Genomic DNA, 16,902 nt, shown 5'->3' on the forward strand with positions numbered 1-16,902 from the left:
GGCATGTTTGTTTAAGCCGTGTCTAGGTGACGCGCAAACTGCTTGTTAGATTTTTATGGCAGCCATTATCTACACCGTTCCCCCACCCCCCTTCTTTCATTATAAAAGTCGTGTATGTTCAGTTTTCATGTCTACGTGCACTCATGAGCGCGCAAATACGTTAAATACGTGCGCACGGCAACGTTTTCTGAAGTATCTTTACGATTCTTTGGCTGACGATAACAGGATGGTGATCCTTCGTTATGGGAACAGGCTTATTCGGACCTTGGCTGATTCGGACCATGCGCTGGCTCATTCGGAAACTTTATCCAGCTTATTCGGACCTTGGCTGATTCGGACCATGTATACTGGCTCATTCGGAGCTTTATCCAGAGCTTATTCGGACCTTGGCTGATTCGACCATGCACTGGCTCCTTCGGACTTTATCCAGGCTTATTCGTACCGGAGTCCAACGTAATATAGGGTCTGCTCACGAGGCGGTACTAAAACCTATCCCACACCCCTTGTGAAACGTCATCATTTTACAAAGGCCGAATCTTTATGAAACTATATTTACGATAACATTTTCATAAAACTATTTTTGCGATGGCGTTTTTTATATCAATTTTCCTCTCATTGCATGTTGCCGTATACTACGTTAAAGTACAAAGAATGCTCTTTCAAATGATATATGGCACATTACAATTACGATTACTTTCAAACCCACAAGCGCGCACAGAAAAAATTATGTAAGCACACAAAAATGTGCAATTACTTCATCCGTCAACCTACATACATTCACGTTTCGTAGCGTATCTGACTAAGGGATGATGATAGAAAGAAACTGAAAAATGGATTAGAAAGCTGATAAAATTTACTATATAATGCATAAATAAAATTGATAGGTGTTCTTAGAAATTTTCGAGGAATTCTAAAGTCAAAGACGGATCAAAATTTTTAACTTTTATGTAAATATTTACCACATTTTTCTTACTTAATTTTTCATCTTATTACATATTGCCATATACCATGTAAAAGTACAAAGAATACCTTTCAATTGGCATATGACACATTACAATTACAATTATTTTCAAACCCATAATCGCGCACAGAAAAAATTATCTACACACTCAAAAATTATTTTAAAAAATTAAGCGTTCGTGGGAGATCTGAAATCTAGCCCCGCCCCTTGTGAAACGTCATCAGATACATCCAGCCAGACTGACGAATACCTTTATGTACTTTTTCCGAAAATATTATAATCGTTTGAGGCATGCATAATTAATACCTTTATGTATACATTTTGTGTTATATGTAAACGTATGTGTTCGGAAGTATACTTATGTGATATGAAGTGCTAATGAGAAATTTGCTGGAAATGTGTTCACTATATCATTTTCTTCATCATTTATTCCTTTGATACCTTATAATATCTTATATGAAGTAATTTTTATACTTGTGATATTGTTTTCTTTTATGTGGTCAAGTTGAGCAAATACAACTGCCATTTCTTACACTGCCTGTATCCACATTTTGTTTGTATTTATTGCATAAGAATAAGTATTCATAATAAGATTTGGAAAACATAATCAATCTATCTTTCTAGCCTTTAGCATAAAAAAAAGTTGCTTTTCAAAGTGAGGTATGAACACAGTGACAGAACTAAATACATTTCTTAAGAATTATTTAAAATCTTGATAATATTACTACCTGAGAGAGAGAGAGAGAGAGAGAGAGAGAGAGAGAGAGAGAGAGAGAGAGAGAGAGAGTGAGAATTGTCATGTTATAAAACATGGACTTGAAGAGAATACAGCAAACCAGTATATAGGTAAGTAAATAAATAAGTAAAGAATAAACATATAAGAAAGCTGGAGTAGCTATGTGTGTTCAAACTGGTATATTTTATGTGCAATAAAACAAAGCTTGGTGACTAAATGAGAGAATGGGTATTAAAAAAAATAAAACATGTGACCTCTCTACAGATTTGATCAAGATTTTATGAAAAACACCATGCGATATGGATTAAATGTATAAAAACTAAGGGTTCTTTAAGTAATTCAATGGAGAAGCACGGGAAGTGTTACTCTTGTGACGTCACAGTATTAGCTCCGCCCCCCACTGCCGAGTTGAGCAGACCCTATATACTTTGACTCTGACTCGGACCTTCATATAATTGGCCGATTCGGACCTAATATGCAGTGGCGGCTCCTGGCTATCATTCATAGCAGTGCTGTTACATAATTTTTTTTTTTTCAATTCCTTGATATTAACTGCACAAACACACATATAGTACATACAAACAATGCCAAAAACTTAATTTCTTCAAGTTCTGTTTTTCTTGGGCTATGAATGATTACTAATGGATGATTACCCTAATCAAATCTGAAACTGTAAACAAAACTGAAAAAGTATTAAAATACTAAAATCAAAAGCAGTAACTTTCGGCAGCGGAGAGGTTACATAAAAATATCAATTTTATGTAAACTAAGCGTAGCAAAATAAAAATCATTAAACCATTAAAAAGAATCAAAACTCGAAAAAAAACATAAGATAGTGCAAAACTGAGCATGACTGTAAAACCAAATAACATAGGCCTACATAAAACAAAAGGACTAAAGAACACCCACCTAAAAAACAGACGCATGCATGCACATTCTCTCTCTCTCTCTCTCAGGAAGGCAGCAGAATCGCTGTCGAAAGCTATTTTGAATTTTGGTATCATTGAGATTATTGGGGTTATCATTTTTTTTCCCATTTATTGCAACTCACTACCGAGTTGATTATTCTGCATTACATTACATATTAGTATCGTCACTGATTTGATCACTATCACTAATACTACATATTGATTAGGCTATCGACGAATTTCAAATCACACCTTCACTCTCACCCTTATATTATCACTCTACTAGCAAAATAAGAACTGCTGGAAGTTTTTTTTATACAAAAAACAAGAGAATGGTAATCATTTTTAAAGGATTATTGATAATCTATACTTAATTTCTCATATACATTTATATATTCATAATTTTGTGCATCTATATTATGAAATCTATAGAGGGCGCTGAAGTTCCACAATGCCAGCTGACGAGCCGCCACTAATATATGTAACATATGTGACATTGTTTTATAATATTGTTTCAATGTTTGTAATGCATAATCATTCCGAAGTCTATTCTGGTAATATATCGGGGAAGCAATGGAAATCCACTCCTATCACGTTTCTAGGACCATTTATATCGTACAGTTACATATTGCTCTAATTTTTAAAATAGTTCATGTAAAAATTAGGGTAAAAATAAAGCCCAAATTCTCTCAAATTCACCCAAAACAGCCTCTTTATTTACACTGGCACATAGTATATATATGTGCACATTTCGGTGTTTCTACAGAAGTAGTCCGCACGGACTGCAAGGAACGTAACCGCGGATACAACATCCACTAGTAGTTCCTTGACTGGCTTTCTCTGATGTCTCTTTAATTTGCCCTCTTTGACAACCTTAATTCACCTGATTCGGTATCTCCTTTGCCTCTTAGTGTATTAAAGATATAAGTGAATAAGATGCGAGGTTACTTTTTTGGCTTTTTAATCAGCTTATGATCCCACCCCTCCACATGGTTGTTTGACCTCATACTGCGCCCAAACACTGACCACTGCTCCATTTCACACACCTGACTCTGCAACCACGTTAGGTCAACATAATCTATAAACTCTCTAACTGAAAGTTCATCATAGGTTTCCCTAATATCATTGCTATAATATAAAATTATTTGTATGGGTCCAAATCGCCCAAAACAAAGGTCCGAATCAGCCAAGACCAAGATCCGAATCTGATCCGAATCAGCCAAGGTCTGAATAAGCCTGCATCCGTTTGCTATACACTAAACCATCTTTATATTATTTTTTAATTATTATTTCCCGTTGCAAATCGGGCCGTCGTGTATTATCAAAATTGTAACTTTCATATCTGATGATATATTTTCCAGGTAGCTACAAAAAGAATATATTGTATATAATAAAATAAATTTTAAAAAAAAATTCCAGATCGTTCAGACATGAAAATCCAGTAGTTTCTCATTTTTATTTTGTTAAAAAAATGAATTTTACGTCATATTCCATATACAATATACATATTTGGGACTCACTTTGGCGTCGCCGCTCCTGTGTTCATTGAATGAGGGTGACAATGCGAATATTCCTTCAAAATGACCCGAGAAGACTACTTGAATCTCGTAGGTTTAATGGCCGCCATGTGAGATCGCTCCGTCAACTTGCAACATTCGCTTCTTTTTCCTCATTAAAAAAAACGTTGAATCGCCATCTTCTTGCATGATCTTAATCCTTATTTAATGTACTTCTTGAAAATGTGATTTGAGTTGCTTTTCTTTCGTTGTAATTCTCGATGATCGGCGATATATGCGAAGGAACTTTATGAGAAATTAGGTAGGTGGAAGAGAGTTGGTTCGCTATCGAAGGGTTCGCGGGTTTTGTGACGTCATATTCGGGGCTGAGACGCTTTCAGCATATAATAATAAACAAACAAACAAATAAATAAATAAATAAATAAATAAATAAATAAATAAATAAATAAATAAATAAATAAATAAATAAATAAATAAATAATCAATCGATGAATAAAATACGTTAAAGATAAATTTCTCACATCATCATAAAAGCAATCGTGTGGTTATGTGGGCAATATATTACATATTATGCATTATCCATCTGGTTGCATTTGCAAACTGGGCTACATATGTAGAATAAGATAAAGGAAAAATAAGGTGTATTCTTCAATAAATTCTTCATTACACTTGCAAAAAAAGTATATAGAAGTTTATAGGATGACAGTGCTCTACCTCATAAGCACAAGCAGACCTATATAGACCTATGTTTTCCTCTATAAACTCCTATATAAGGAAGCGATAGAAGGGAGAGCTTTGCCTTAATTGTATATCAAATAGATGTAATCTATTGTTTGCCTATAGCCTATATAAGCCATCTATAGGATACAGGTATATGTACATAGGCTTATAGGCTTAACCGCATATTGCCGTCTGGTGCGCTCTGTATTTCTGAGATAAATCTCCTTAATTTTACCTCAATAGGATCACGTACCATGACCTGACCTGCCCTGGTGGGGTAGGGGTTGGGGCGTCTCTCCCATTGGATCAGCCCCGAAAAATAGTAGCGATTATATAAACTAAAACGTCCCGAATATAGAGTAGTTTTCTATAGATCTACATTATAGAAAACGGAAATCTTTTTAATGGTAGACATCAGTATATTGGATTCTCCCTTATTCTAGGTCACTGGTTCCGTGTAAGTTTAATTAAACTGTCGTTTAGCCCGATAGTCACGTGAACTGTAGGGTTGTTGCGTCTAATTGTTTAATATGGACTGAACTGGTGAACTGACGTAATTAATATGAAATATAAGTTGAAGTTGTTGATAAATGATGAAAAAAACTTCTCTCACGTTTCCAACATTTTTATTTCCAAAGTCTTTTTTATTTGAAAAATCACATAGAAACTATCACATCACGACGATGAATCCGTATGGAAAAGTGCGTAAAGGTATACAGTTTAAGTTACAGCTATACAATTTTGAACGGATATACAGTTCCCGTTCTTTTGTAATAAAAGAAAAAAATCAAAGTCTTTCCATAGCTGGAGAGGAATTCTGGTGTATAACCAAGATGGCGGATATTATAATCACAACTCAAAGATGGATTCTCATATAAACATTAAATAAACGTGTTAAAAAGGTGAATTACAAATCAAATTAACAGGGTAAATGTGACATATAAAATGGAGAATATTTGTATATACACATATACATAATCACAGATAATTATACACGTAAGACTCACATGAAATACGTACATTATATGGCCAGTTTTCTTTGTGTGTGTGAGCACATACACACATACACGCACATACAAACGGGACAGAGTCAACAATGGTAGTCCTACACTGAGATATGCATTCTTAAATTGTCTTATTTTCTTATCTTACAAAATTCATTATGCATTCTTAAACTGTCTTTCTTCTCTCTTTTTTTTTTACAAAGTTCAGCTCTGCTATCTGCAGACGAGACAAAAATGGTGTAAAAACATGGTAGCGCAACGCTTCAAAATCCACCTCCTCAAACGGCGCTCTCTCTTTTATGCTTCCAAGGCCACTCGGCTGGCGCTGACTTCAGCAACTGCTGAGTCGACTGAGCATCTACGGCCTCCGTGGATCGCTGCTCCCTCCTGCGGCTGAGCGACGCCGTCTGGTAGCCCCCCGGCCTGTTCTGGGGCATCCCGGATTGCGAGGAGAACGCTCCGGAGGAAGCTCCGGGAATCCGGGAGACGTCCTCTGCGGACTTCCCGAAGGACTGTGCGGAAGCCGGCAGCTGCTGCTGGCCGGACGCCAAGCCTCCGCATTGAGCAAACAATTTCGCAGAGCCCTTCCTGGGCAGGGTCTGGACTCCAGTAACACCCTGCTTCCAGGCCCCGTCTTCGTAGGGCCTGTGGACGCCGCAGCAGCAGTGGGACGAGTTTGAGCTGCCGGTGGCAGCAGGTTTCGGTAAGGACCCCTGATGAGCTGGGAGTATGTGTGGGAAGCTTTGTCCAGGGCCTCGCCCACCACAAGGGCACGCCTCCTTTCGCTCCCCGTTGGGTGCTACAGAAGACCTCTTAGGGTCGTTTAGCTCGATGGTTGAGGCGAAGTGGAGGAGGTTAGCCTCATACCTCTGGAGAGCTGGTGACCTGGTGGGTGTTCTCTTTACCTGCAGGGAAAAGAGTAAGGTGATGATGAAGGTACAGACACAACCCTACTTACGAGAGAGCTACATTTCAGACGGCTCTTTGTATGTTGATTGTAAGTTGGTTACTGTACTCTTCATGCTTATTTAAGTGCAGTATGGTATATTATCAATACAGTACTGTAAATTTTTTCATCCTAGAGCACAACACACTGTACTGTATATACAGGATAGGTACGCAAAACAAAATTAAAACTTATGGGTGAGAAAGGGGAGCACTCTCAACACAATTTTAATTTGGGTGTCTATATGGCTCAACTGAACTTGAAATTCGCACAAATTCTTGTCAGTTCAAAGATGAAAGTAGTCCCACATACGCTCCGCGGGACTTACCTGTTGGAGGTTGTCGGAATCGATGAAATAAGGCACTTCGGAGACCATTTTCCCTGGTTTATGTAGGTTGCCAGAGGCCTCCGGATAACTGTAGGAATGTTCTTGGTTCACGACCTGCTTGTATTGCGCCCCACCTTCCTTTCGTGCAAGAGACAGAGAAGGGACATTGCGTTTGACAACATTTCTCGCTGTAGGTATTTTCAGACATTCAACGAAAGAATATTCTGGTTATTTCAGTTCTTATCAATCTATCTTGGTCTCCCTCTTTGTTCTCTCTCCCAGCAGTTCCACATTCACTCCCAATCACAAAACTGAACTATACTCCGTTTTCTTCCATCTGTCCATCCGCCAGTGGTGGTCGCACATGGTAACACTGCGTCCTGGGCTTTAAATAGTTACGCTATGTCTAAGTTTTATGTAAATAAAAAGATATTTGGGTGTACATTTGCAACTGAAAAGTGTTTTAATAATTTACTGTATGCGAATTACACCATTAATATTCGAAATAGGATATTATTATTGTTGAGTGCAAGCTGAATGTAACTCTAAAGCCCGGGACTCAGTCTTACCATACGCAAACACCACAGGCAGGTGGACAGATGGAAATAAACAGAGTATAGCTAGTCTTAAGTTCTCGCTCATTCTAACTTTTGTGCTCCAAGAATAATTTACAGACTAATATCTCAACACATGCCCCTTTCTCATCAGCATTAAGCAGAGTTGTCCTAGCTATCCTGTTTAATTCAGTGACCCTTATCCACTCTCACATCATTGTGGTAACACTGCTACCTTCTCCCCTTCGCTTGATCTCACTATCCTACCCTACCGTCACCTATTTCTCCCAGTCTAAAATAACGCAACAAATCGGCCGCTACCATGTTTCCCCCCATCATATATCCTGATTTCTACTTGGCCCCATGCTCTCTTACTCTTCCTCATTGGAAAAAGGCTCTTTCAAACTATCGCTATTTGATGCACCTTATGGCAAACACAAACTGCAACCATAGCACCTATAATTTTTTATAAAGCCAATGCGCTGACATACATCGAGACCTAATTAAAAAAGATGGCCGTTGAAATTTACCCACCGAAGACGTGGCCGATGTCACCCTGGCGTTTGAGGCTGAATATCTTTTCTCGCTATCCATTGTCAAATAAGGTGGCGAGGAGATGGTGGATATATCTCCGGTCTGCCCCCTCCAGGGTGGAGCTGCTGTAGACCGAATGATGCTATGACTATTTTTGAATAAAGATGCTACCATGTCATAAAATTTAGGAAGTGACATTATTAGGGCTAATATTCATTGTTCGCTCTTACACGAAACCTACTACTTACACTCAGGCTATGCTGTTCATTTTGAAACTGAGATATTTATCATCATGATAAGATGAAGATGCAGACATCTCCTGACCTTAAAGTACCGGAATTTTTTAGCTGTAACGGTAAGTAAATAATGATATTAAGCCCTAATCTGACAACGCTCATGACAACAAAAGAACAACGAATAGGAATCATACCACAGTATTGGTATTAATAGAAAGGATTATCCTATGAAACAGCTCCCTCAAGAAGCTCCCTTTATACAATAAATTTTATTTCTAGACAGATCTGTGATGGAAAGACATTAGCGGTAGTGGTATTAGTAGCAGTAGTAGTAGTAGTAGGTGGAGGATAGAGATGCTTTTCCTTTGCAACAGCTCTCAATACTCAAAAAACAAAAACAGACTCACGGTCGCCTATCAGAACAACGTCTGGATTGGAACCCTCCGGAATGGTGACGATGTCGGACAGGGCGGCGAAATCCGATGACGCCGTGGGATCCCTGCTGTGGCTGGAGTGGGTGTTGGCGTCCACTTCGCTCCCGCTGTCGCAGCCAATGACGTTCCTGCTGCCCTCGTCGGGGGGGACGGCGCTGCGGCGGACCTTCAGCCAAACCAGGACGATGGAAGCTATGACGACCGGGACGAACACCACCACTGCCCCGATGAGCACTGCCAAAGGTATGCTCGGGCCTCGGTCTCTGTCGCGCGTTGGCTCTGCTTAAAAATGTATGGCAGACGTTATGTGTAAATCATACGCGCATGTATACAGACATAATGGACTATAGGCATATGTATATATGCACACGAATATCACAAACTGCAGATTTGGCTGATGACGTAATCTTCCAGTTGACCGACCTGCACTGGTTTCCTCGAGGCTCTCCATCACTTTCAGGGTGTAGGCGTTCAGTTCCATCATTCTGGAGGCGCCTTTTTCGTTAAGGGCAGCCAGAGCAATCCTGTAGGACGTCGCGGGTGTCAGGCCTCGGACGCTGAAGGAGGGGAAGGAGTGGGTCACCTCCTCAACGGGCACCGTCGAGCCCACTTTGTATACCTGAGGGGAGGACGGGAAAGGGTATGTCAGTACCAAGGAATCATTGTTTCCCTGTATCAGGAAAAAAGTAGACTTTCAGTATTTTTGGGTTTAATCGTCACCTAGTACGCCAGGAATGTGCATGTTAGGATTTTGAGTAAATAAAACAGATAGCAGATGGGCTAATATTGCAAGAGCCTCGCTCACCTGAAGCATGAATGTCTGCTGGAGGCCTCCGTCATCGCCCGGCAGACAGTTGACCTGCAGGGAGCTGATCGTGACGTCGAATACGCGGCAGTTGTGGGGAGGATCCGGCTTCCCTTTGGAGGAAAATCAGCGGGAGTATAACGATCATCTTGTTATCAGATATTTGCCTCTTAAAGTAGGTGGGCAAGAGTTGGATCAACGTAGATTTGAAGAAAACAGTCAGTTATGTGCTCATGTCAGTCATAAGTGCAGGTATTTGAGATTCTTCGTGAGAAACGGTGTTAAGGACACACATGCAACCAGAGACAGACGAACTCTTACCTGCGGCTACTATCTGAAAGACGCACGGATGCTGTTGCACACCTATGGAGTTGTTAGCCCAGCACAGAAGCGTCCCGTAGTCGAGCTCATTCATAGGAGTGTAATTCACACGGGATTCGGTGCCTACGACGCCAAACCTTGGGATATATGAAGCAGACAAGATTCAAGATGAGGTTTCTAGTCCTGTGTCCTTTTTAGACATGCCTGCTATGGCAATTCACTCTTGACTAACTACCAGAAACTCCAATTCTCTGCTCAGATCAATGATCAGTTATAGCAACGATAAAATCCACAGTCACAACGGCAACACAATAGTAACGATAACACCCGAGAAAGCAGACCTGCCCTGCGGAACATCTATCGCCTCAGCGGTGTTGTTGAATGTCCACCTGAAGCTGACTTCCTTGGGGTTGGCATCGACCTTGCAGGAGATCTCAGCGTTTTCTTCCTTGCCCACCGAGTGCTGCTGCTGCCTCCGCTCCGTGGCGCAGACGGGCGTGTCTACGGGTGAAGAAGGTCGGGAGAATTGTCAGAGAGCTTCTCGGGGGCAGTGCATAATTGGCCCTGAGGGTTGGGACTTAAAATTTACAATTATTCACTACTAATTATGAAAACTCATATAACATCACAGAAAACACACATCTTATCTACACAGTCCTCACATTTGACATCAAGGTGCAGGGGCCGAGAGACAGAGGTGCCTCTTACGTTGGTGGCATGACACGTGTAGTTGCCCCCACGTGCTCTGGTGACTCCCTGGACCACGAGTGACACGTTGGACAGGATCAGTCCGGGTCCAGGTTTGAGCGCCGCCCCCTTCAGAGAATAACAAGGATATATTCACTTCAGCTCGTGACAAAATACAGGTATCAGAGAGGCGAAGCAATCAACACACATAGAAGCAATGATTCAAACTAAAAATACCGACAATCAAAATCTTACGTCGTGCTTCCAGACGACGTTGATGGCTGGAGGCTTCGAAGCGACGGAGCATTCGAAATAGATGTCGTCCCCTTCCTTGATCTTTTCCGGGTCGATGGACCTCCCTAAGTGGACGTTGACTACGGGCATGTCTGTCGGGGATGGGGGGGAAGGAATGAGACACTGATGATGTTCCCTGTCTGATTGTCTCTCTCAGTGTGTTTTTTTAGTACGAGACTGACACAGGAAGAGAAAAACACAACTGTTTTTCCCCATTATGTTCTTTTCTTTAACGGGAGAGAAGCTTGCAGTACACTACTTGAGCGACATAGGAACCCAGTGAACAAAACAGCATTGAGCATCATCGCAAAAGCAAAACAAATCTCAAAGGATGACGGAAACAAGAGAAAAACAATACTCACAATTCACGGCAAGGATCGTGGAATCCTGCACCGCCTGATCTGGGAGCATTTCGTTGGTGGCCTGACATATGAGCATCGCCCCATCGTCTACAGCCTTCGGGTAGAAGTCCAGAATGGAGAGCGTCACGTTCTGCTCATTGTCCAGGTGCTGTCCTCAGAGAAAATTGTAAGAAGAAGGTTTGTTATGGTTTGACTGAATCCTGGTTATTGAAAGTCTCATTTGTGGACTGAGTGAACAGAATTGTTTGAATTGGGTGAAAAGGATTATTTGAGATAGCAGAGTTTATTTCTGTCTGAAATGAAAATGGACTGATTGAATATTTACTTCTACATTAAGGAAGGAAAGATAATTCCTTGCCTGAGGTGGAATTCATGTGCGGAATCTTTGATTTAATTTTTGCTGTGATCAAAATCAAAGAGACCATTTCCACACCAAAAGGAAGTAGCTACCTTTCTGGGTTGAATGAGAAAATATTTTATTTGTTTTGAGTGGTCAGTCACTCCAGTCATCTTCAGAGAGATGAGAAAGGTAAATGTTTTCTTAGAAATGACAAGAAGTTTATTTCAGGATTGGTTAACCAAAAATCTGTTTCATAAGTGCAAGACCAACAATCCTGTTCATCACTTGACATTACTTTCTGTACAGATAATTATCTCAGAAATTAGCAACCACAATGCTAAAAAATCAAACAAAAAAGGCCTCAGTAATGTTACTCTTGATGTGCTTCATCCAAGAATTGTTATGCTTCAAGAATAGAGGACAATCAGCGTAAAATCTGGTAAATAAAACCAATCCCTGAGATGCCGAGACCATCTTGAGATTGAGCAAGCCACTAAGAGGAAACTTTCAACTAATCTTGTCCCCTTCACAGAGCAGGTGGAAACATGTAGTATGTTCTGTATGGTAAGTATCAAAGTTGGCGACGGAAGAACTTTAATAAACAGCTATATTTTCTTGGGAACATAAGCGAATTTACAGAAAATACCATAAAGAATAATGCTGGAGGAGAAATCCGACACAATATGAAACGAACGAAACTTCCTAGGTCAAGAAGTATGTAGGCTAACCAACTCGTACCTTAGTTTCCGTAGGGTGGAACATTTGGGACCCGAGCCACCACAGGACGACGGGAGGTGGCCGTGACCCCCAGATTTGGCACTCCGCTTTCGCTTCCTCCCCTGCCCATAGGGTGCCAAGGTTCTTGACTCTCACGCCCATGATACGCACTGAAGAGAAAATATAGAAGTATTTAGCCAAAGTAATTGGTATTTCTAACTCTCTCGAGTGATTGCTGGAGGATGCTGTGCTCAGAATTCGAAGCTGGATTATATTATGAACTTGTTCTTGTTTATTTTTAAAATATCTCATCAGACACAATTCAACTTCCATACTTCCATACCAAAAAGGAATATTGCAAGAGGACCAAAAGGACACTATTTAGCAAGCGACAAAGCTATACTTTACGTTTCAGAGTGACGGAAACCGACTTGGCCGCCGGTCGCGTTTTGTTGGTGTTGGACACGATGCAAGTCAGGTTACGGCCGAGGTCGTCTCGCGTCAGGGGGTCGAAGGCCAGCTCGTTCTCCACCGTCCCTCTGTCGTTGCGGAAGAAATACGAGTCGTCCAGCATCTGGCTGCCTTCGTACCAGAGGATGGAGGGAGGCGGCCAACCTGAGGGTGACGTAAACAAGAGATGTAGCACTTTGGGAAACAGACTGACCTGAGGAAATGTGAAGTTTTAAGCAGATATTCTACAAAAAACACAGAGATGATTTTTACTAAGGGAAAGTGAGTCTATTTTAAGAATTATGAATCTTCCTTTCCCTTTCATTGTCTATTCACAATTTCCCTATATAGCAGCCAGGCGACTGAGGTGCTTAGTATGTACGCCGGTTTTGACGCTCTAAAATATTTTATTGCACGTATGTAGAAGATCCATCAGAAAGTAGTATCTCCATACCGAATGAATTTAAGATAACATCACATTCTTTCCTAGGCAAAAGGGGTCACTATCGATCTATTATTATTTGTTACACTTGATGCTTTTAAGCTGAATATTTAATCAACAACATGATCAAAAGATGGATTAGTACTTTCCAAAACGCACGTCGCAAAAGACAAATTGAAAGCCAACTGATATTCTTTTCTTTTCCTTCTCCTACTGAACACTGAGAGAGACAGAGACAGAGACTCGCTCATTTCTCAGGGATAAGACAGACACAAAAGGAGGACTCACCATCATCGTTACTGCAGACGAGGGTCGGTCGAGACAATTCCTGGAAGGGCCCTACTTCGTTTCCACTCGCCTGGATGAGAGTCAAGTTCTCAGCTCGCCAGCTGATCCTCACCTCCGTCGGTGGAACTGAAACAATGGAGAATAATTAAGAAGTGGTCCTTGATACCAGAAGTCTTTTTTTTTTTCTTTTAGGGGGGGGGGAAATGGGAGATTCTAGGTTGTTATGAAAAGCCTTCCAGTTATAAATGTCTTAAACTGCTCATAAGAAATTCAATAAACACCAAAATATGGCTTGGTCCATGGACTAGAATCCATTCTGGAAAAACAGGCTTAGACTGAACGACGAGAATCTGAGACGGTTAAATATGGTTCCATGTCATGGCTGATGTCTTTAGTTACCAATGAACTTCAATTAGACTTGTTAATGAAAATCAAACTTTTAGCAAAGCTGGGGTGAGAGTTGGTTCCTGTAGATTTTAGGACATAGAAGGAAGAGTGGGAAGATAAATAGGCCTAAACAATATCCCAAATCACACAGAATGAATGAGTAACCAATCACCAGATCGGAAAAGAGGTGCATCTTAGGTTTGCTGTGTCAGCAATCAGAGAGAAGACAACAGCGCACAGTTCCCGCTTTCAAAATTAGTGTAACTTAAGGAAGTTTTCAGTCCTCCTGATCTGGTATGGCATAGAATAACTGCAGCGTTAATATTTTTCCAGTGGGTAATGGGTATCTTAAAGGAAGAATTACGTGAATATCAAGGAAATCAGCAAAGCTACTTCATCTGCAGGTTCCGTCAGGTACAATATCCTAAAAGTTAACACAGCTTATGTCATTTTAGGCAGTTATCGGTCAGGTGAAGCCCTGCATGCAAAAATGCTGGTTAATGCATAAGGTCAGAAAATGGTAAGACGCTTGATTCAGATGCACTGTGGTATACATAGATAGGCTCATGGTATCTCTTCATTCCATCAGGAGACAGATTCCGAAGAGCAGTATAGTTTTCCTTTCTATAATGAGAGAAGTTGTTTTATGTTGAGCCATATTCTTGATAGAAAAGACTGCAAAAGTGCAATAAATACAGATAATATACCAAGAGCTAAAGCACTAATGTGATCAACCCATATTAGTTGGAGTATATAACATTGACAATGTAATGGACAAGGGCTTTGGTCCACTGATGCTACAAACTCCATACCAGATATGTATCACAAGACCAGATAAGCTGGGAATACTTTTGAATTTATCTGGGAAGACTGTGATAAAAAAAGATCACTAGTGTAAACTAGGTATAGTTGTCATCTGGAATCTTGATATGGTGGTCTCTAAATAAGCAGCAGAGCTGGAAGTCTGGGCTATTGAAGCGACATCACTCTATGAGTATGTTACCATGTTACGCAGGCTGTAGGCCTTATCAGCGTCAGTGCTATATTGGCCACAAACCCTAAATTCGCTATGAGAACAATGGCCATTTATGAGAATTTTCAATGCAATGGTACCCAGGAATGAATAGAGTTTTCTATGCTGTAGACGACTCACCATAAACCGTCAAGTTGACCCTGTAATTCAGGGTGGGCGAATGCAAGAAGTCGACCCGGCATCTGTAGATCCCGCTGTCCTCGGCGTCCGCGTCTTCGATGATCAGGGCAGCCGGGGACCTGTCCGTCCTGAAGTTGGTCTTCCGGGACAGGGTGGAGTTAGCGTCTGGCTTCGTTTCCCTCGGGCGTCCCCTCAGGAGTTCACGGTAGTCGTAGCTTTGGGAGACGGGTGTGGACAGACACATTACGCGGGATTAGTCTCACGTCGTGTTTTTAGGAGCATGCACAAGCACACAGACACTAAATTCAGAAGTGGACCCATCCATCTTTAGAAGAATTGGTCCTAAATAAATTTTTCAAGGGAAAAAATCTAACAGATATATAATCTCTGTTGTCATATTTGAGGGTTAATTAGAACTAGGCCTAAGGATGCCTGTCATACATTTTTCCTAATGCAATTTTACATTTTCGGGATAAATATGATAAGCTTATTAAATTTCAATGTGGACAAGGACAGTTTAATTGTTCCTGTGAGTTAATGCTCTTATCTCTTGCTTTTAACCTAAACCTTCGTTGGGTAGGCTCACTTTATGGATACCAGTCTTGATAATCACTAGACCTAAATCATAGAAAAGTAATTTATTACTTAAGGATGTGAAGCTGTTTGAGAATTTAATAATAATAATAATAATAATCATAGCAGAGAAATGGAGTTATTGAGACTGGCAGCGGTGAGCCGTTACATATCCTATCGACGTACCCTAAGGAAACCTAATTAGTGTGTAATCCCCACTCATCCTAAAGTTCTACTAATACATCTTTCCGCCCTTTTCTCTCCTCATCATCCTAAAGGATACTACCTGTACAGGGGCGTGTGCAGTCCTTCCTTGATCCAGAGGATGATCTGCACGGTGTCACCGGGACTCGGCGATCTGAGATCGCACGGAAGGGCGGCCTCCTCCCCCTCCACGACGCTGACGCTCGACACTTCGACTGAAGAAGAAGAAGGATTTTTTTTTGTTTTAATCAATTTATTGGGAAGAAGATAAAGGAGGGCGTCAATAAATACATAAATAGATATATAAATAAACAGATAAATAAACGAATGAATCAATTAATAAAAGAACGGTATACGCCATGCTCTGCAAACAAGAATTGATCGATATTCAAAATTTTGGACGGACGTTTCGTGGGCAACGCAGACGAACCTTCGCAACGGAACGGCTCTTTTTCCAACTTCTGGGACGCTAAAAGCCACGGAATAATCTCCTTCAGTGTAATTATCGAATACCCAAGGCCATTTTTCTGATATAATTAACGAATATTTAACTGTAAAGCGCTAAGTTCGTTTTCAGCATCTTCCAGAGAGACGGGAGAAGTTCGTGGCCAACGCAGACGAACCTGCCAACGGAACCGCTCTTTTTTCAGCTTCTGGGGCGTTAAAAGCCAGAGGATAATCTTTTTCAGTATAATTATCGAATGCCCGAAGCCATTTTGTCTGATATAATTAACGAATATTTGAAGGTAAAGCGCCAGATTCGTTTTCAGCATCTTCCAGAAAGACGAGAGAAGAGGAAGGGCAAGCGAACGAAAAGCAGCAACGTTAGACCTATAACCACTTTACATATTCGTCATTCTCGTGAATATTATCGTAATTAACATCTCTTTATCAATAGAAATCTTTGCTTATGAATATATATACATCAAATTATACATTTCCAAGACTTGTTTATGAAACAGAGACAAATTTCGATTCCAAAGACGAATGTAAACAAAGAC

At 40.7% G+C, this 16,902-nt stretch overlaps 1 protein-coding gene across 6 annotated transcripts in view; it reads right to left on the reverse strand.

The window, feature by feature from the left end:
* Nucleotides 1-5,458: 5,458 nt before the first annotated feature.
* Nucleotides 5,459-16,902, reverse strand: part of LOC135204859 (nephrin-like) — a 15,637-nt gene continuing 4,193 nt past the window's right edge. Inside the window, exons 2-17 of one of the 6 annotated variants that reach the window (XM_064235080.1) lie at nucleotides 15,984-16,116; nucleotides 15,125-15,339; nucleotides 13,585-13,710; nucleotides 12,813-13,019; nucleotides 12,426-12,574; nucleotides 11,348-11,495; nucleotides 10,947-11,077; nucleotides 10,667-10,820; nucleotides 10,346-10,505; nucleotides 10,005-10,141; nucleotides 9,684-9,796; nucleotides 9,302-9,497; nucleotides 8,852-9,157; nucleotides 8,209-8,333; nucleotides 7,121-7,258; nucleotides 5,459-6,751 (exon numbers count right to left, since the gene is read on the reverse strand). In XM_064235080.1, coding sequence (XP_064091150.1) covers nucleotides 6,125-6,751; nucleotides 7,121-7,258; nucleotides 8,209-8,333; nucleotides 8,852-9,157; nucleotides 9,302-9,497; nucleotides 9,684-9,796; nucleotides 10,005-10,141; nucleotides 10,346-10,505; nucleotides 10,667-10,820; nucleotides 10,947-11,077; nucleotides 11,348-11,495; nucleotides 12,426-12,574; nucleotides 12,813-13,019; nucleotides 13,585-13,710; nucleotides 15,125-15,339; nucleotides 15,984-16,116 — 3,065 coding nt within the window. In that variant the 3' untranslated portion in view covers nucleotides 5,459-6,124. Of the gene's footprint in view, nucleotides 6,752-7,120; nucleotides 7,259-8,208; nucleotides 8,334-8,851; nucleotides 9,161-9,301; nucleotides 9,498-9,683; nucleotides 9,797-10,004; nucleotides 10,142-10,345; nucleotides 10,506-10,666; nucleotides 10,821-10,946; nucleotides 11,078-11,347; nucleotides 11,496-12,425; nucleotides 12,575-12,812; nucleotides 13,020-13,584; nucleotides 13,711-15,124; nucleotides 15,340-15,983; nucleotides 16,117-16,902 lie in introns of all 6 variants that reach the window. The other 5 variants (XM_064235081.1, XM_064235079.1, XR_010312351.1 and 2 more) reach the window with 5 other exon arrangements.

The sequence above is a fragment of the Macrobrachium nipponense genome, chromosome 47 (genome assembly GCF_015104395.2).
Source record: "Macrobrachium nipponense isolate FS-2020 chromosome 47, ASM1510439v2, whole genome shotgun sequence".
NCBI lineage: Eukaryota > Metazoa > Arthropoda > Malacostraca > Decapoda > Palaemonidae > Macrobrachium > Macrobrachium nipponense.